This window comes from Chrysemys picta, chromosome 3, assembly GCF_011386835.1.
Source record: "Chrysemys picta bellii isolate R12L10 chromosome 3, ASM1138683v2, whole genome shotgun sequence".
Lineage (NCBI taxonomy): Eukaryota > Metazoa > Chordata > Testudines > Emydidae > Chrysemys > Chrysemys picta.
This window is the reverse complement of record NC_088793.1, coordinates 149,316,771-149,338,242: the sequence shown is the minus strand read 5'-3', so window position 1 is coordinate 149,338,242 and position 21,472 is coordinate 149,316,771. Positions and strand designations below refer to the sequence as shown.

Here is a 21,472-nt window from a genome sequence, read left to right as displayed (position 1 = left end):
CCGTCATCTCGCCCTTGGTTGGCGTGTGGACCCACGTTGCTCCCAACTCGCAGCATCCTCTTCCAGACCACTGCCCTCTGGCAGTGCCCCTTAGTCTATCCACACCCCCTTACGGGAGGGGTGGGGGGAGTTGATCAGCAGTCTCTCTACGCCCCAGCTACCATGTACAACCACACACCCCAAAGTCTAATCCCTCTTGTCAGGGATCTGGCGTAGTCTCTAAGGGCCGCTCCCTACGGCCAATGGCTGGGTGTACTGCAAGGGAAAAAGGGGGGGACCCAGGCCCGCCCTCTACTCTGGGTCCCGGCCCAGGGACCCTCTGGCAGCAGTCTCGCTGTCCTCCTTCTCTCCCCTCGTCTGTCTGCTTCCGTGGGCCGCTTCCCCTACGGCCCCTTGCACCTGCTAGGCCCTTCCCTTCAGGGCCTGCAGCCTGGCAGGGTGCTGGCTAGAGCTCCCATTTGCTCCCGGAGCCTGGCCAGCACTGCACTGTCCGCAGGGCTAGTCTCCCACCTCTGGAGACTGACCTTCCCCTGTTGAAGGCCTGGGAAAGACTGACTCTCCTCTCCCTGAACAGCCTTTTTATAGGGCTGAGCCGGGTCCTGATTGTCTGCCTCCAATCTGGGCCCTGATTGGCTCCCACTAAGCCCTTCTCTGATTGGCTGCCTGTCTGCGCAGGCGCACTGGCCTGCTGCAGCCCACACTCTCAGGGAGTGGGGCAGTCCGCCCCACTACAGACCCCATCTCCTCCTAGCAATCCTTCCTGGAACAACATCCCATGGTCAAAGAATCCAAAGCCCTCTCTCCAACACCACCTGCGTAACCACACACTTACCTCCACAATTCGATGGTCCCTACCTGGGCCTTTTCCTTTAACAGGGAGGATGGACAAGAACACGACTTGCACCTCAGACTCCTTTAGCCTTCTTCCCAGAGCCATGTAGTCTGCAGTGACCCACTCCAGGTCATTCTTGGCAGTATCATTGGTGCCCATGTGGAGAAGTAAGAAGGGGTATCAGTCCAAGGGCTTGATCAGTCTTGGCAGACACTCTGTTGCATCCTGAATTCTAGCTCCAGGCAAGCAGCATACTTCTTAGGAGGGAGTCCCAACCACCACCACCTGTCTCCTCCTCTTGAGAGTGGCGGTCTTGAACCCCCATCCCTAGGACAAGGAGTGAATCCAACTTGCACCTCTGAAGAGTAAATTAATATTAGAAGGCAGAAGGGAAATGTGGAAGACAAGATTATGGGAGATCATGGTGAGGGCATATGAGTGGGATAGAAGACTAGATAAACTAGGGAGAAAGACAGAAAGGGGTGGGTAGGGAGGACCAGGTGAAAGGGAGACAGTTATAGGGGCAGGGAATGTAGAAGGACAGAATTAGAAGACAGTAAATTGAATCCCCCTTCCAGTAGCCAACAGGGAGGATTGTGTTAATGCATTTAAACTTGGCTTTTGAGCCTGAAATGATCCCACACTCATTGGGGGTGGGTACTTCTTGCTACAGGATATGTCTTCTGTGCAGAGTTTTTACTTCGGTTTTGCACTGACCCCTCCCCTCCTGTCCACACACCAAACCCTCTCAGCCAAGTTTGGTGGTGTTTTCAACCTGGGCTTGGTGGCCCATCTGAGGCTATAAGTTAAAGCCCAAGTGAGGCTTTCACTCAGGCTGGTAACATGCCCACCTTGCAGAGAGGATGCAGGCTAAATCAGTTGAGTGCTGATAGTCATCCAGCTTAATTCCCCTCATGTGCCCAGAAAAACAAACAAGTCTCCCACAATTCATTGGGAAAGTATCATAGAGAAGCTGAGCTTGCAGCAACGCAAAGTGCCATGGCATATGCCCCCCAAATATCCTAGCAATATACATACGTGTACACAGCACCAGTGAGGACACAGTAACTCAGTTGTAGCTTTGTAGCGTGGGTACTTAGGACCAGGGGCTGACCATCAGGGTTAACACTGCAGTGAAGACATAGCCCTAGACTCAAAAAGAGGAAACAAACAAACAATGTGATTTAAAAAAAATACATATACATCTAGCAGTTTAATCCAGTCTCGTGAGTTTTGGGGGATCTGTTTCATGGTGTTTAAATGCTTGCATTTAGCAATACTGGGGATGCCCTTCCTCATACCCCCAACCACAATCCACACTTATCACTTTGGTCTCTCCAGGTTCTGTTCATTGTTAAACAGTTGCTACATACATAATATACCCCTCAAAAACCACAAAAGCAAGAAAATGAAAAGGTAGTCAACCTCTACTTCTCCACCCCAAGCTCACATCTTAGTATCACCACAGCTAAAATATGCTACAGATCACAAGCCACAATCTTAACTCTGTCTCCTTAGGGACACCAACCTTCCAGTATGCCCTATACAAAACACCCTCAACTAATAATATTTAGAGCTGATAGTTTAGTGAAAGAAGTGTGCTGAAGGGAAAGTTGAGGGGAGTGGTCTGGCTGCGGTTGGAGGGGATAATTTGGAAAAGGTAGTGCTGAACAGGTGGCATTCCTAGTGGGGCAGAGTTAAAGTTGTGGGGTTATAATAGTTACACTAGTGGTCCAATTCTAAAGGATCTTTTTCATTTGCTCATAACTTTGTTAAATTTTTTACTCTTTGGGCTGAAATTTTGCACATTTGTTCTTAGTTTTAGTGTGAGAAATGGGGATAGGTTGGGTTGAATTTTTGTTTTGAAGGCCTGAGCAAAAATGGTTCAACTGTTTTCAAGAATGAAGAAGTACTGTATACTTTGCCATTATAAAATATTTCACCCCTCTCCACCTTTTTAAATAGGTATAGTACTTCAGCATGAGCTGGTTAAAAAAAATAGGAACCTGAATGGGACAATAGGTCACGGATGTGCCGTTTAGAGGTCTGAGAAAAGTCAGTTTTGCTTTGCTTTAGTGGTAAGAGTTAACAAAGTGTATTTTGTGTATGTGCACGTCCTTTTGATTATATATTATTGGCACTGTACATACATATAAATAGATTAGAAATTTTCAGGCAGTACATGATCGCTGAACAACTATTGGTTCTGCACAGGAATATGTAAAAGTGTCAGGTGAAGATATTTTATTTTAAATGTGTATGTACATGTGGAATACGATTTGTGAGGGTACTTGTGGAATGAGGCAGGGATGTGAAGAAGCCCAGCATTTTTCCATACAATGGGTTTGTCTTCACTGTGTTGTCCCCTAAGCTGACTCCTCTTCACATACAAAAATCTCTAGCTTGAGTTAAGTGGTGCTTTAAACTTGAGCTAGCTGGCTCCTCAGGAGGTGTGGTTTAAAGCTGAGAGCTGCTGACAATTGCTCTGTTCTGCTAATCTAAATACTCTGTGCAGCTTGAGTGCTGTTTTGTAGTGTGACCACTCTCAGTTGAGCTAGATTAACTCAAGAGGAGTTCATTCAAGTGTTGATAAGTTGAGCTAATGCTACAGTGAAGACAGAACTAATATATGAAGATGAATATGGAAAGAGGCATGCCTCGTGCTGTATAATAAGTGAAGATGCTTATGAAAGGATGCAAGATTATGGTGGCTCACAGAACATGTTAAATTATGTGTAGCAAAACAGGTAAAGGGCCATATAGCATGCATAAATAAGGCAAGACATCACCTGTTATAGTGAGGCTATATATATATAACTGAACAGCTGCTTTATTCACTTAGTAATATCTCATCTGCATACCAAAGGAGGCAGTGGCCCTGTCAAAAATAATATATTAGGTCAAGGTTACAGTTCAACAAGCAAGTTTAATTTTTGCATTTCCAAACTTGAGAGCTTCCTTTTGCAATCCAGGCATTCCTTTAACATAGTTTTTTTTTGCATTTGCAGTGGTGTTAGATAAAAATCTGAAAGGTTTAGCTGAAGAAAGAAGGAATATCTTAAGACTCGTGTCCACTGTTAAGAGGGTGCTGGACTTGAATAGTATATCTTTAATGAAGGGATTTCTGCCATTTTTATAAATGTAAAAGTGTATGTATTTGTCTCTTTACTGTCAAGATGAAGTTTGAAAACTTGACAGCAGCTTTTAGGCCAAATGAATTATAGAAAGGAACTAGTTAAGAAAGCACTATACTTGCTTAAATGTTGCTTGAGGTAAATACTGGGGAATTCAAGAAATAAGAACTTTTTGTGAAAGCACTTCATAAAACACAGTGTAGAAAAAAGCACTCTGTGCACACACAAGCCCACCCCATCCTTTCAACATGCTCCGAGAGAAGTTAAAAGCCTTCATATTATTATTGTTTTGATCTTTGGAGAAATTGCTTAAAAGGCCTCTACCCATAAATAAACTATTACTGTAATGATCTGTGTTTGCTTTGGAAAAATGGGGAAGCTGTTTCAGGAGGATGAAACAGATTGGAGTCCACTGAGCATGCAGTCCTAAACAGAACAGAATGAGTAGGAAAAGAACCAGTCCATGCAAAGGAACAATCTCTTCTAAGAAGATGTCTTTCCTGAATCAGAGGAAAATGCCCCTAATGCTCAAACGTTGTTTTATTTTGGCTTCCTAAACCTCTAAAAACATTACAGAAAATATTTTAATTCTAGCTTTTAGTTTGTTATAGAATTGCAGTCTAACCTTGATTATTTGAATCTCTCTGTTGTCATATCAGTCATCCATTCATTACATTGAAGGTTCCCTCAATTTTCTGAACTTATTCATGGTTGCTGTGACATTCAAATAATTGCAGTTCTACTACATAAGAGATAGGTATTTTATTAATAATTATAATTATTCTCTTTTACTTTGTGACAGCCGTGGTGCAGTGGCATTTTTGCAGTCAAATATAAATGGACACATGATCCAAAATGAGTTTTGGATAAAAATGCATGTGAAAAGGAAAACAAAAATCTCATAATACTGCAACACTACCCCCAGGAGGGAAAATAGCATCTTCTCTCTTTTCCTCCACTCCCATTAAGTTAAAGTCTATATGATCTCTTTTTTCCTCTCCTTGCCAAGAGACATAACTTCTTCTATGCAGGATTTGATTTTTACTCCTACCTGCCTCTGCTTGATTGGTTGGGGAATGCTCCTGTTATTGACATTCCACTCACACTGCCTGAGCCTGGCATGCTTGTCTAGGGGAAACTATCAACAGGTCCTTTCACACCAACAGGAAAGGAAGCAGCATGTTACTGCCCGAACTGTGATATCCCAAATGTTAGTTATCCCCGAATGTTAGTTATCAATACTTATTTTGTCACATGACTACGCTGGAATCAGTGCTGTAAAAATTGTACTGCTTCAGTTCAGAAAGCGCAATTGTTTTTAATTTATGCCATGAAACAGATCCATAGCTTCCTGTGTTAGCAATAATTCTATGCTTGTTTTTTATTCTTCACCATAAATAAAAATTGTTAAAACTGGAGAACTCATTTGCTGTCCATTTGATCACATTTGCTCTCTTTGTGTTTTAATTCATAGTTCCCACTGAAAATGTTGCAACAATTGCAGACTGTGCCAGTGTGATTGAGGGTGTAAGTCGAAGTCGCAATGCCTTGTTGAATGGAGATACAAAGAATTATGACTGGGATTCCGGGTACACATGTCATCAGCTAGGCAGTGGTGCTATTGTGGTACAGCTAGCACAGCCATTCATGATTGGATCAATACGGTAAGGGGATTCTTCTTCTCTAAAGAACCAGTAGCAATGAGGCTTCAGCAGCCTTACAGATAAAATTGCTTTCTTGTAAATCGACTCTGAAACGTGCAGAATTTCCTGGTCAGTAATTGTATAATTGGAGATATTTTAGTATTTATCCATTTGTTTTTTATTTTTGTTCCAATATAACATAGTATGTTTAATTTCTCAACATCTATCAAATTTTATATCAAAATACAGTAATACAATATCAGAACAAAAGTAAAACTTGCGTGATGTCAAATGACTGCCTTGTACATCTGTATGGATAGCACCAAATACAAAAGTAAGATTTAAAAAAAAGTTAAAAAAAAAATCTACTGTATTAAAACAGAAAATTAGTTTCAGCCTTAACTATGGAGCAGCTAGATGCTCTGTAATACACGTTATTAGATAAAAATGAGAGCAGCAACTGAAGAAAGGAAAGAGTCATCTTAAGATATGTCCACTCTTAGGTTATGTCTTCCCTGCAGAGTTAGGTTGGGTTCTGATGCCCTAGGCTAGAGAGCCTGAGCTCCAGTTCAAGCCACTATGTCCACACTGCTATTTTTAGCACGCTAGCTCAAACCCCACTAGCATGACTCTGCCTTCCTGGGCTGAACTGATTGTTTTCACACTGAGGCTGCATCTACACTACAGGGGGGGTTCGATTTAAGATACGCAAATTCAGCTATGTGAATAGCGTAGCTGAATTTGACGTATCGCAGCCGACTTACCCCGCTGTAGGGACGGCGGCAAAATCGACCTCTGCGGCTTCCTGTCGACGGCGCTTACTCCCACCTCCGCTGGTGGAGTAAGAGCGTCGATTTCTACCCGCCGATTCAGGCGGGTAGTGTAGACCTAGCATAAGGGATTGTCTACATGTGAAAGTTAATTTGGATTAAAATAGAGTGGGAATTTAAAGTGCAATAGTTATTCCTGAATAACTCCATTATTTTGGAATAAGAGTGTCTTATTCCTGTTTCTTATTCCACTTTCAAAGTGGATTATGCTGAACTAGAACAAGGCTCTCTTATTCTGGAATAAGAGTGTATGCACATGGAGCTATCCCAGAATAGCTATTTGGAATAATTCAATATATAGACAAGCCCTAAGAAAATAAGGTAATGTTCTTGTATGTTGTCAGGAACTGCATTTGTATCTTATGTGACATGATGAAAAAGAAGAGAGGTTTCTGAATTTTCAATGCTTGTGGATGAAGCTGGAAATTTTGGCACCCTCAGAGGTTAGCAATAGCTGATCTACAAAGGCAGACATGTATTGCTAGAAACTAGATCTGTGCCCTCTCCCTATTAAGACAGGTACCTGGCTGATTAGCCAGTGAAATTCAAACTCCTTGCGACAATTGATTCTTTTTTTCTGTCTTTTTTTAATTAAAACCAAATTTGAGACATTGATCCAACCTGAAGGAAAATATCAATACAGGCACAAGGTAAAGGTCTGAGACTTCAGGATTTTCTCTCGTGTCCTGTCCTCCTCTTATTCACATTATACACTAACTGTCTGTACATTTGCATTTTCTAGAAGTGAGCTATTTTTGGATGAGTGCAGAATTGGTGAACCACTTAGTTTAGTACTCCTGCACCTTATAAATTTCAGGAAATATTTATTGTTCTCCTGATAAATTTGTGTTTTATAGCTTCAACTTGTAACAAAGTATTATGGCAGTTATAAAACTGAAGTTATCTGTGTAGAGGTTAGACACCCTGACAGATTCTTAACCATAACATTAGCAATTACGATAATACTGCTATAGAAATTACACTGAATTTGAGTCCAGAGATGCTGCTGGTGAACATTCAATGAGCAATGATATTAAAGTCAGTACCTTTGTGCAGTGAACAGTTCACACTCTTCAGTTTGAACTTTTATATCCTCAACCAACTATTACAGCTTACACAGAAAAAGGAAAAAATACAGTACTCAGAATGTCTTGAAGTTGGTGATTGAGAAGTAATTACATCATTTTCTTACCAATTTAAAAACATTAAAATTTAAGAATAAAATATCTGCAGAGGCCTGACAATCTAAAAGATTAGGGGACTAATCACTAATTTATATAATTTCTCGGTTTATAGTTCCTTTGCCTATCATCTTTCAGTTGTCTAATTATTATATCCTTTTCAGTATTTTCAGTTTAGTGCAAGAAATTGACTATTTTCTGTAATTAAGCTCTGTGCCACCCTCTATTGTCTTCCAGCAGAACTAATTTTAATAATCCTCATTATTAAACAGTTTTAAATGAATGGTAGCTTTTGGGACCAGAAAGTGATGGTTATATAATTGGGTTTGTGTAATAGCATAAATTAAAATATAAACTATATTATTCCATATTATAAAATTAATAGTCAGTTGTAATGAGAGTGAACTGTGAAAACATGGGGTCAGTTTCTCAACTCGGACTCTGCCAGCTTTTTGGTGCTGCAACAGAATAAACCAGATGGAAAGCTACTCTAAAGGGGCATCCAGGAATTCCTCTGAGAGAGGCAAATCCTCGAGTAGTGTAGAGTTAAAGAAGTAGTGCTACACCACCTATATCCCCTCCCATCTCCCCACCCCTTTTAAAAGACAAGAGAAACCAAACTGCCTCCTCATAGCCCAAACTAAAACCAGATATGTATGGGTTTAGCTTATGTAATTGCATTTGCTACTGCAGGAAAATTCACCAGCCCTAACAGCAGCATCCAATGTCCATTCAGTCACCCTGGACAGCAGCATTTATTTCACAGTTCATAAACCTCTTAACCTCTTGATGCATGTCCAGCATTTAACCTAACATCAGACTTTTTAAAACAAGTGTGAAAAAAATTACTCTCTCCCAAAGTAGTGCAAGGCAACCACAGACAAATGTTCAGTCTCAAATGCTGAAGAAGCAAAACACTGCCTTGGTCACGAGTGAAGGCGTCTTGTCCCTGAATAGTATGACTATAAATATAGACTGTGGAGGGCCTTCTTTTGTCACCATTCTGCTACATCAACATTACACTATTGCGGTCCGTTTTCATATTGTTTAGCTGCTATTGCTGTCCAGTAGCTTCCCATAGTGTGAATCCTGAAAGGTCAAAGGTGCTACTATTATCAGGAGTCCCAGAATGAGAAACCAGAATTGAGTTAAGCTGAATTTAGTACAAAAATTCAGTCAGTTATGTTTCCCCTTCATATAAACCTGCATATATATATATTTTTTTTTTTTTTTTTTTTTTGAGAAAGATGGAGGATCCTCCACAATCTTTGTCTATTCTTCTTTAGCTACCTCCCTCAAGGCACTTTGAGTGATCCCATTTTTCCAGCTGGGAGAGGAGAATCCTTCCAAAGTCCAGCAGCACTTCTCTTAGCTAGGCTATAGAGAGTCAATATAGAGTGAATTGCTCCTCCCTTGAGAAGCCGAGTTTGTTACTAGACCAGTGGGTTGGGCCCTAAACTATTGATTAGCAATGAAAACATGTTTTGAGTTTCATAATCATTACTATATTCAGATTACATGGTAAATGAGATCAAGAACAGCGATTCTTTAAAAAGGGCGGGTAGTAGATGCTTGTAGTCTACAGAAACTGGAAGGAACTCCATTAAAGTCATATTTCAGGGTTAGAAAGTATTACCATGGCAACTAAATTGTGTGTCTGTGAAAACAGAAGGGCTGTTGAAACTCATATGCATTGGAAATGCAGAAGGTTAAACCTTTAGGAACCTGTTTTGTGCTTGTGATTTACTGCAGATTTAATTTATTTGTCTCCTTCAAATGATTGTTTATAAACTGAGAAGCACTTGACTCCCAGATATAAATATTTAGCAAGAAATTCTAACGAATATTACAAGCTTAGAAATATTTTCATAGTAATCAGCCATTGCAACAAAAGACCTGTAAACATTTTGAATTTTTTTTAAAGAAGAAAATGAGTTTATTTGTATCTTTTAATTTTGTATTTCCTATCCAAAATCTATCATTTATGAAGTTTATCTAATAAAAAGTTAAGCCTCACACATGTGGCAGATAATAATATACTTGAAGCAGATAGCTGATGCAGAACATAAAACATCCCTTTAGCCAGTTTCTCATATGCTGTTTTCTACTTGGACTGAAAATATCTTTCACATTTTCCTCTCTGGTTGATCCTTATCAATAACAAAAAAAAGTTATCCCATGAGGAGCCGAAATGTGGTAAATTGTATATTTAACATGGCAAACACAATACAAGTGCCTTTCTATTTAGCGGCTAAAATTGTTTTTAGTAATGAAAGCGCTGCAGTATCAAAATCAGCTGAGTAGCTGTAACTCTCTTCTAGCAATCCTTGAACTGGAGGTTTTAATGATATTATAGTTCTATATTTGGCTATAGATTTTTTCTACAGGTCTCCCAAAGGGAAAGAAGAGACAACCCACAAGTACATAATTTGTAACAGTGTATATGGTATTTGCCTGCATCTTAATTTCTTTTTCATGTTAAAATAAATAGGCTTATTTTATACCTCTGTAAACATATATTAACTATTTGTCCCTCTTTAATAATAGTAATAGGCACATATATGGTGCTTTTCATCTTCAAAGTACCTTCTAACATTAAAGGTTCTTGTATTAATTTGTTAATGTTTTCTCTGTACTTCATCATCCCAAACACCTATTATATTTCCAATTATCCCATGCAATTTTTGCTAATTATCATTTTCTTCCCTTACTGCTAATCTTCTATGCTTTCCTGATCCTGCAGTGAAGTCATAACTCTAAATAAGTGATGATATAAGCACAAAATAAGTGTGCAGGATTATGGCTTCTCTGCAGGATCCAGCAAAGGGACCTGGTTAGCTGCAAGAAAACCTATTCAAACACAAATAAATGCATTAACAGAAAGGGAGATTACAGAAACTGTAGGTAATTTAAGTGTCTTTCCATAAAAATATTCTGTTTATTAAAGCTTGCCCATTAAATCTTTCTTTAAGAGTGTTGTTACCTTGTGTTTGAATATTTTCTGACCCACAGCTGGTTTTCTAGCAAACTGCACATACTGTATGGACATATTACAGTCTGGTATCTGTGTGTCATGAACTGCCTTTAATGTATTCAAGAAGGGGATATGTTCTTGTAAGGTGCATAATTATTAAGTATTTTCTCAGCTCTCTGTGTGTACACAGTTATTTACTGTACTTTGTTCAGGAAACAAAAATCCTTCCCCAGAAAGCTGACAGATTGAGAATATAGAACCATAGAATTATGGGGCTGCTCAGGATCTTGAAAGGTTACCTAATCCAGCCCCCTGCACTGAGGTAGAACCAAGTATATCTAGAACATCACTGACAGTTTTGTCTAACCAGTTCCTAAAAACCTCCCTTGGAAGCCTAGTCCAGTGCTTAACTATCTTTATAGTTAGAAAACTTTTTCTAATATTTAACCTAAATCTCGGTTGCTGCAGCTTAAGTCCATTACTTGTCCTACCCTTGGTGGACACGGAGAGCAATTAATCACCATCCCCTTTATAACAGCCCTTAACATATTTGAAGACTGTTATCTGGTCTCCCACCAGTCATCTCTTCTCAAGACTAAACATGCCAAGTTTTTTAATCTGAGCAGCAGCAATGTAATACTGGCATAAAGGCAGTACAAATAATCACAGAGGTAGCATATGACACTTTTAGCTGTTTTGAAAAAAAGTATTGTTGCCTCTTTTGGCCTGAATGGTTAGCCAATATTTGGGGCCTTGCACGTTTGTTCCATTAGGAGGAGAAATTGATGATACAAGTCGGTTATTTCTTTGGTGGAATCCTGTTTATTTACTAAGAGTGTACCCAAATCTTGTTTTCCTGAACACAGTAAAACAAACAGCAGGTAAAAGTAGTACTTGCATCTGAAGAAGTGAGGTTCTTACCCACGAAAGCTTATGCTCCCAATACTTCTGTTAGTCTTAAAGGTGCCACAGGACCCTCTGTTGCTTTTTACAGATTCAGACTAACACGGCTACCCCTCTGATACTAAACAGCAGGTAGCCTCCCTTCTCAGAAATTCCAAAGCCTGCCTTTCCAGCAAGTTCCATGCCCAAGGAGATATTTGTCTCTGCTCCCTCTCAAAGCTCACAACTGCTTCTCTCACTGTGTGCTGGTATTTTTTCTCCTGTCTTTTTACTTCTCTCACACATATCTTGCCAAATAATCCCCTAGTCTCTACAGTTGCAATCATGGAACCCTTTAGTAGGGTTAGCTTCTGATCAGGCCATAACATAGGACCCATTGCCTTGAGTGGCAGCTTCTACTGTTTCCAGCTATGTCACTACATAAATGGCCTTAATTGCTCTTTTTATGGATCCTGACAGAAGGGTGCTTAGCATATCTATCAGCTTTAACCAGGTCTGTGATTGTCTGTAGATCAAAAACCTGTTTGGTGGCAGCCATTAACACCTTCCAGCATACCTATATTTACAATATATATTTCTTGAGCTAGAGGACAAGATATAGCTGCCCGATGCCATTTGCTGAGGGCATGGCTACACTTGCAGATATAGAGCACTCTGAGTTAAACCAGCCTTCATAGAGCGCAGTAGGGAAAGTGCTGCAGTCTGTCCGCACTGACAGCTTCAAGCGCACTGGCATGGCCACATTTGCGGCACTTGCAGCGGCATTGGGAGCGGTGCATTATGGGCAGCTATCCCAGCATGCAAGTGACTGCAATGTGCTTTTCAAATGGGGGGAGGGGTGGAGTGTGACAGGGAGTGTGTTGTGTGTATGTGGGAGTAGAGAGAGGGGTTTTTTGTGAGGCTGAGAGCATGTCAGCATGCTGTCTTGTAAGTTCAGACAGCAGCAGACCTCCTCCTCCCCCCATGCCTCTCTCTCTCACTCACAGCATTACACACTAATGGTTGCTTTGTCTTGGGGCAGATAAGCAGAAACAGAGCTTTCAGAGGGCATATCCATAGTCATGCTGCGATTCAAAACAAAGACAAGAGTGGCCACTTGACTTAAGGGGATTATGGGACATTTCCGGAGGCCGATCAGAGCACAGTAATGCAACACCCTGTTCACACTGGCGCCGCGGCACTAAGCGGGGGCGCAGCAAATGTTATTACACTCCCCGAGGTGGAGTACCAGCAGCGCTGTAGCCGCGGAGTCAGAGCGCTCTACGTGCCTTGCCAGTGTGGACGGGTAGTGCGCTCGGGACTCCTTTATTGCGCTGTAACTCGCAAGTGTAGCCAAGCCCTAAGACACCCAATAGTGAATGTTGCATATACCTGTATGAGAATATCAGGGATACTGAATGTGATAGGCAACACGGTTACTCTATGCCTGAGGCTAGGAAAGAGGACACTTGGATTCTAGGACAGGCTTTGACCTGGTTTTGTTGTATGGACTAGGACAAATCACTTAATATGTGTGTGCCTCAGTTCCCCCACCTCTAACATGGAAATATTTACCTGCATTTTAAATGCACTTTATAAGGTGCAGTGTGTTATCAAATTTGTAATCTAAATAAACACTACCTGGTTAAGTAAATAATCGGGGAAGCCGTGGGCTTCTGGAAATGTTGATATAAGAGAAACAAGTGTTTAATGCCCCTGATATTGCAGGGAATGAGCTTCAAGGACCTTCAATTCACTCAGCATTTCTCTCTCAGCCCACAGGGCAAGATTTACTAATGAAAGCTAATGTAACATTTTATTCTAATATGGGAAGCCCCAGTAGCATCAGCAGCTTTGCCCATGACTGATGTAGTCCTGTGGTGTACGCAACTCTGCCTTCTGTAGTTAGACATTCTCCTTTCAGCCATCCCATATTCATCACAGCAAAGCACAGCTTCTCTACAGAAGTTTACCGTAGTAGCTTGCCTGGCATACGTTTGAAGGATTAGTACATGTGGCATGAAAAGTGGCCCTTGTGCCCAGTGTGCACTGGTGAATATTCATGCAAGTGTCTGGCAGGCTTTTGCTTTTTTTCTCTGAAAAGGCAGCTCTTGCAGAATAAATTCCAAACAGGGTGTATATTTCTTTTCTCTCTTTGTTCTTAAAAAAAAAAAGTGTGGCAGCAAAGGCCAAACTCTTATTTTGCATCTTTCACAAATCCCAAAGGAGGAAGTGTCTATTTTTATCAATCATGTTAAGTCTCTTTGGGAGTGGCTTAAATTAATACACTGTTTGTTAATGATAACCCAAAGCCAGATCCTCTTTTGAGCCGTTTAACCTGGGCCAAGCACTGCTGAGATGAGAGCAACTCATCTCCTCACAAAAAAAGAGATCTGTCCATTTAGTCGTTTGCACTGAATACACATCACTTGTGTTTTAATTAGAGCATTTAGCGGTTAGAATAATTGTAATTACCAGTGTGCTATTGGAAATATTGGAATTTTAAACTCCTGATCATAGCTTTGAAGACCTGGCACAAGGAAACTCCATTGGCCCAATAATGAAAGAATTCAATTGAAAAACATAATTAACTAATTTTTTACAGCCTTTTTAAAAGAAAACAATTTACATATGTTTTTGCCTTTTCCCCTCTTTATAATCCTTCAGAAGATTTAGCCTACGATTAGAAATTGTTAAATAGATTCAGTATCTGTTGTTTATAAGTACTTGTCACATCTAGGATTCTACCCTTACATTGTCAGACTTTTAACAAGAAAGTCTGCTACAGTCTGTCTTGCCTTGAGCAGGCAAATGACCTTAACAGCTGTAGAAAAGTAGGATGGGTGAGGATCTGAGGAAGCAGAATTTCTAATAGCTGAATCTTTCTTCTGACCAAGTCCTGAAAAGATGCCTCTGGGAATTTGACAGAATCAGCTTTGAATTTTTAATTTGCAGATAGACAGCACTAATGAGAGCTAAAAGGCTTCTTTTGGAAGCCTTTTATTTTAGCCTCTTAAATTATTATTTATTAATAATATTAACTGCCTGAGATTGAGTTGAGAGATTCTGAAGTCTCTTTATAAAATCTGTTTGTCCAGCCTACCTGAGCCCAAATTTTTTGAGATTCAGAAATAGGAAATACAATGCTAAATCTAAAGTTTTACCAGGTTCTGATTTGCACAGGATCATGGAAGTACAAGGCCTTAGCACCATTCTTGGGTATGGGATTAGATCCATATATTCCTAGTAAATTAATTCCTAAAGCAAGTCAGGTTCAGCTATGGACAGCATTTTCCCATAAGGAAAAGGGCTGCATGTTCAGCTCCCATCTAGGTCATTTTCACCTCTCTACCAGCAGCGTTGTTAACTCTGAAGAGTGGAATAATTTTTGAACAATATTTGTCACAGCAGAGGTAGCAGCTGAAAGCAAGAAAGATTGCCTCACTGGGGAGAAGTGAAATTATATGAGACTTAAGCACTCTGGTAAGAGATCCTTAAAGACACACAAGCTTGATAGTTTGCTACTGGAAAAGTATTTAAATGTGACCAAGTTTATTTTCTTTTAGAATCTAACTGGCTCAACTTGGATGTTTCTTGATATTTTCAGTGATAGGCAACAATCCCTACCCACTGTAGTTTGAAAAGGGTTTGCTGTGCATAGTTGAGGAAAGAACCCTGACTAGCCCCTTTTGTTAATTGTGCTAACTAGATTCCACAGTTTTCTTTTTACTTGTATGTATAGCTCTACTTATAGTGATTTAGATAGTCAATGTAGTTCTAGCTATTTTGATCGGGGTTAGTTGTGTTCTGATTATTGTAGTGCGAACAGATCCCATTGGATTCCATAGCAATCAGCAGGTGCAATCAAAATATACCAAGTGTTCGTTACAGTTACGGCTTGTCTGCACTTACACCAGTGCAGCTGTGACACTATAGTGCTTAGTGAAGACACTAACTGTGCCAACAGGAGAGCTTCTCCCTTCGGTATAGGTACCTCACCTCCCAGAGAGGCAGTAGCTATGTTAACAGGAGAAGCGGTCTCATCAACATAGCACTGTCTACACCAGGGATTAGGTCAGTATAACTGTGTTGTTCAGGAGTATGGATTTTCCACATAGTTATACCGACATAAATTCCTACTGTGCATCAAGCCTTAGTGTTAGCAACATTTGCTGACAAGAATCTGCTGGCCAAATTATCACAAAGGCTGAAATATTTACACGAGTGTATTGCACAAATTCGGGCATGTTGCATAAACAATATGGAGCAGGCATTTTCTATAAACTTTTGAAGGGCACCCAGTTCAGTGAATGAGCAAATGACTTCGATCTTTGTAACTCTTAATCTGATAGAAAATAAATCCCTTAAGGAAATGAATAGAAGATTAGGAAAAAAAAAAACACATTCAGCACAACATAGTTTGACATAACATGCATAATGCAGGCTTTCCAATTAGAATGTTACAATTTAAAAACTTGGTTCACAGACTGATGAGAGAGCAATTATTTTGAAGAAGGGGAAGTGCAGTTTGTTGAGTTTGTCTACAGTCACTCCTAATTCAAACAGCAAAGATAAGAGTTTTGAAAACATATTTGCTATTGAGTTTGTATCAAAATAACAGCAAAGAAAGCAATTAGTTGTAAACCGAACCCCTGTTAATTAATGGTATGTAGCCAGCCCAGGCATTTATGTAAGATATAAACAAAATCACATCTAATAATCAATTTTTAAAAATGCTTCTAAAGAATTCCACCACCCCCAAGCCTCTGGCCTGATCTACACTTAAAATTTAGGTTGACATAGTTACAGTACTTGAGGTGTGGGGGGAAAAAAGCACACTCCAAGGGCCATAGCTATGCTGATCTAACCCCCAGTGCAGATGCAGGTAGGTCAATGAAAGAATGCTTTCATCAATCTCAGTTCCTTTTTTTGGGGAGGTAGTGTTCCTACAGCAATGGAAAAACCCTTTCCATCACTGTACCTGCATCTACACTACAGAGTTATGTTGACATTGCTACAGCACCATAGCTATGGTGTTCTAGTCCCTGTAGCATAGACTCAGCCTCAGAACTGGGAAAATTTTGTCTGGACTATTAGGGGAAGGAAAACCCTTGACCCCTTCAAGGATTGCACACACACCCTCTGCTCCTCTGGGCTTGAAGAGGGAAGGAGGTGGAGCTCTGTGGTTCATTGGTTGGACAAGGGTTCAGTATAAGCCTACTGACTCCCATGCACCCACAGGGAAAGTCTATAAACCTTTCCTCCTGTCTGAGGGTACCATTTTGCAGTGTGTGTGTGGTGGGGTCCTACTCCACACACCTCTCCCGCCCCCCCCCCTCCCCAGCATTATGGTAGGACTGTGCTTGTGGACCTTGTTGTGGACATCATGCTAGTTGCCTTTTTAGTGCTGGGAAAGAATTTATCTCACTGCCAGATTGGGTTGAGATGGGTGTGGTTTCATCTTCCTGTCAGCACCCCAGGGACTTTGTGGGTAGGTTAGATTGTAAAATTCATTTTTTTTTCATAGGTGCCCAGTGCAGGTAAGTGTTGAGTAGGGGTTCAGTTACCTAAAAAAACAGAACTAGAAGAGAAATAGGGGAAGCCATATCTCATAAAGAAGGTGGGAAATGAGGATGGGGCTTCTAATGTTTGGTACAGTGAGGAGATGACTCTTTTCCCACTCCTTTAAACCTCATATTGGGAGGGAAGGGCAGTGGAGTCCCAGAAATGGTGCTGAGACAGGTTAACGGAAGCTGACAACAGCCCTACAGCAGATGGAACAGAGGAGTAGGGGCTGAAAGCCACCTCCCTCCAGGTGGCACAGGTTACAATGGAAGGATGACCTGCACTGGACAAGCTATTGCTGGATAGTTCCCAGATGTGTCTCACTTGATAGAGTTGGAGCTTAGTTAAACCATATTCCTGGTGCCTTGTTTTCCTGCAGTGTCCAGGACACCAAGATAAGGCGAAGGGAGCTCCTTAACAATGCATTTAATGTGTTTCCTGAAGGACAGCACACTCATTGGGTAGCATGAGTAGAAGAAAGGATCCTTCTTAAGAGCTGACCTGACCTGAATAGGCCAGTTTTACTTTTTCTTTTTTTGCCAATTTGATCCAAGGCTCCTCATTTTATGAAGCATAGAGATGAGGAATTCCCATTTCATATGCAGGCCTTGAGTTCTCTGTTAGTGAGTAATCCTTGTGTGTTTTCCACAATAAGACAATATGTGCAAGAGGACAGTATTCCACAAAATCAGGGTCTGCTTTATTTTTCTTCTGGCCCTTGAGCTGTGCTTTCTGTACACAGCCACATTATCCAAACAGATCTTCAAGTCAGTGATACACTGGCAGTTTCACTTGGCAATTGAAATAGAGTATATATAGATTTGTAAATAAATTAAAAATAAACTGGATGAATGTTGTAGAATGACTATAGGGAATATATTATAGATTTTTGTTGGATTTTTGTTAACATAAAGTAGTGTAAATAGTTGGGACTTGGAAGAACACCCAAAATAATGTGTGAAAGGAAAAGGGTATCAACAGGGAACACTGAGCATTAGAGGCACATCGTAGAACAAACAATTTAGCTAAATAAGGATTAAAGAGAAGATAGAAAAAAATGAAAAAAAATAATGAGCAGCTTGGTTTAGTGGTAATTTTACTGATCACTTCTGTATTCTATTTATCCCTGTCCAGGTTACTTCTCTGGGACTGCGATGATCGGAGCTATAGTTACTACATTGAGGTTTCCACTAATCAGCAGCAATGGACCATGGTGGCTGATCGAACAAAAGTTTCCTGCAAGTGAGTTTAATTTTTTCCATTTATTTGCCCAAGGGAGAAACTAAGAAAACTATTCTCCCATTGATCTGTGTGAGATTTACATGGTTACCTCTCACTAACACTGTTTGGAATTATACCATTGTAACTTGCAAATAACTGAGACTAGACCCCTACAAATGTGATTTTGGGGAGTGGAGACTTCAAGTGTAGCTGAAGAGCCATCCTTTCAAACCAAAACCAACTTTTGAGGATGTTGCTGATCAAGCCAGTTCCACATTTTTCCACACTGGTTTGCCAATGTAATATTTATTAGCAAACAAAAACAATGTTTAGTTACAGTTAAGGTTGCAGTAGTCTACAGTCTACAGCTAAGTCTACCCAAAACCTGACAAGCATGGTGTCACAACCTGGCCCAGGCTACCTTTCTGGATGGACACCAGTCTGTTGTAATGGGTCCCAAATTCTGGGCCCTTATGTTTCTAAGAGCCCTTTATCAGGGTAGTGACTGATCACTGTTCTAGCTCTGGGTCTCCCCAGCACACTCCCACATACAGACCCTATGTCTGACAATACTCCCAAGCTCCCACTTGATTAGATGCTTTCCCCGCAGTCCTTCAGGCTGTGGGAGTTCTGATTTCTGAGTTAGCTCTTCAGGTACAGGAAAGCAAGGAACAAAGGCCTAGCAAAAGAATTTCTTAACCACTTGCTTCTTAATAAAGTACGTGCTAGAGAGTTACAGATCTTTGAAAAACAACAAAATCCTGAGCACACTCCCCTAGCCTAACCTTACACCCTCCTATAAGTCTGAGGCTTGGTCTGCATCCTTAGGCTTGGCAACTCTTTCTGCTCTCCTTAGCCCAGTGATCTTGCCTGTCATGGTGGTCTGGCCTCTGGCTTAGAAAAACACCCCTTTAAAACAGCCTGTATCCTCCGTTTGCCCATGTGCTTCTTCCTAGGAAAGTTTCAGGCTCCATGTCCCCCATCAGCTTCTGGGCTGAGAGTCATTCAAATTCAAGGGTCCTACCCATAGAAAACCCAGTAGGGAATAGTCATTCAATGTTATTGGCCCTTGATTGTTCTGTCATAGCTTCTCAGACACAGGTCTCAAGCCCCTGTGTCGCTTGGAGGGCCACACAGCCTAGCAGGTAGTGCCATTGGCCCTCCAGCCCCTTGCATCTCTTTCAGGATAGTAGAGGTGCCTGTTTCCTGACTCTAATCTGAACCCTCCTGGTTTCCACCCACATCTGGGCAACAAATCTTAAAGTGGTGTGGTAGGGGGATCCAGACCCAGGCCCTCCCACTCCAGTGGGTCCCAGACCAGGATCCTCCCTGCAGCAAGTCTTAAGTCCACTGCCCTGGGCTACTTCCTGCCTGTATGTCCCTTCAGTTTGGGGCATGGCCCCTAGAGTCCAAACAGTCAATCAGTTAACAAAAGAGACCAAAGGAGCAGGGCTCCGCAGGACCTCAAAGGGAGTGGTGGTTGGAGAAGGCACTATCTGTGTGCCCTCTCAGGCAGTCTTTTCTCTGGCTTCCCAGAGGAGTCATCTCTCCTGCAGCTCATCCCATCACCATTTGCGTGGGCTTCTCAGATCCTTTCAACCCACTTCTCCAGTAGGAGCATGTTCAGCAGGCCTGGAGGAGCAAGTCTATTGGACCCAGTATTGCCTTTTAACCCCTTCAGGACCATTGTGGGGTTTGTAAACCCCATTACATCTGGCTACAAAATGGATACACAAAGGAGGTTATGGTACAAAGTAGAGCCTCTGAACCAAAATGAGATTCACAAAACAAAATGAAGTTTACAAGTTGACAGCTATATCCACAATCTGTCACACATGGAAATAAGAAAGGGATAGACTGGTACATTCCTTTCTACCTTATTGCCTACACACTGTCAATAATACACTCTAATGTTCCGTAGGCTTTCATTTCTAGCTGCAACGGATACACATACTCAATACCCAGCTTAATCAAACTTGCCCTATAATGCAAAACCTTAATAGTGACTTCATATGTTTTTATAACAATTATATCAACAGATCAGCACATCTGACTTTCCCATAATCCATGCATTTGGGAAATTATTTTGCCTTAATGTCGCTCCAGTCACTGTTATGGTTCTTAATTACAACACCTGTTTGAAAGTGGCCTTTTTACTGTGTGAATCACATGCAACCATACCATCCTGCCACATAGATCAGCAGTAGGGTTTGAACTCCTTGACCTGCACATCCTTATCTTAGGCTCTTAAGGTATGTCTACACTACGGGATTAATCCGAATTTATATCATTCGAATTTTGGAAACAGATTGTATAAAGTCAAATGTATGCGGCCACACTAAGCACATTAATTCGGCGGTGTGCGTCCATGTACCTGGCTAGCGTCGATTTCCAGAGCGTTGCACTGTGGGTAATTATCCCATAGCTATCCCATAATTCCCGCAGTCTCCTCTGCCCATTGGAATTCTGGGTTGAGATCCCAGTGCCTGATGGGGCAAAAAACATTGTCGCAGGTGAGGAGGCGGCAACGGCAGCGCAGCGACAAGAGTGATGAGGACATGGACATGGACACAGAATTCTCTCAAACCGCGGGCCCCGGTGCTTTGGAGATCATGTTGTTAATGGGGCAGGTTCTCTCCATGGAACGCCGATTCTGGGCCTGGGAAACAAGCACAGACTGGTGGGACCGCATAGTGTTGCAGGTGTGGGACGATTCCCAGTGGCTGCGAAACTTTCGCATGCGTAAGGGCACTTTCGTGGAACTTTGTGACTTGCTTTCCCCTGCCCTGAAGCGCCAGAATACCAAGATGAGAGCAGCCCTCACAGTTGAGAAGCGAGTGGCGATAGCCCTGTGGAAGCTTACAACGCCAGACAGCTACCGGTCAATCAGGAATCAATTTGGAGTGGGCAAATCTACTGTGGGGGCTGCTGTGATGCAAGTAGCCAAAGCAATCACTGAGCTGCTGCTATGAAAGGTAGTGACTCTTGGAAATGTGCAGGTCATAGTGGATGGCTTTGCTGCAATGGGATTCCCTAACTGTGGTGGGGCGATAGATGGAACCCATATCCCTATGTTGGCACCGGAGCACCAGGGTACCCAGTACATAAACCGCAAGGGGTACTTTTCAATGGTGCTGCAAGCACTTGTGGATCACAAGGGACGTTTCACCAACATCAACATGGGCTGGCCGGGAAGGGTTCATGACGCTC

At 41.5% G+C, this 21,472-nt stretch overlaps 1 protein-coding gene across 6 annotated transcripts in view; it reads left to right on the top strand.

Moving 5' to 3' along the window:
• BTBD9 (BTB domain containing 9) overlaps window positions 1-21,472 on the top strand; it is a 287,268-nt gene that overhangs the window by 178,691 nt on the left and 87,105 nt on the right. For all 6 annotated transcript variants that reach the window (XM_065590545.1, XM_065590548.1, XM_065590546.1 and 3 more), the window contains 2 exons: window positions 5,441-5,630; window positions 18,176-18,283. In XM_065590545.1, the coding sequence (XP_065446617.1) occupies window positions 5,441-5,630; window positions 18,176-18,283 (298 nt within the window). The remainder of the gene's footprint in view (window positions 1-5,440; window positions 5,631-18,175; window positions 18,284-21,472) is intronic.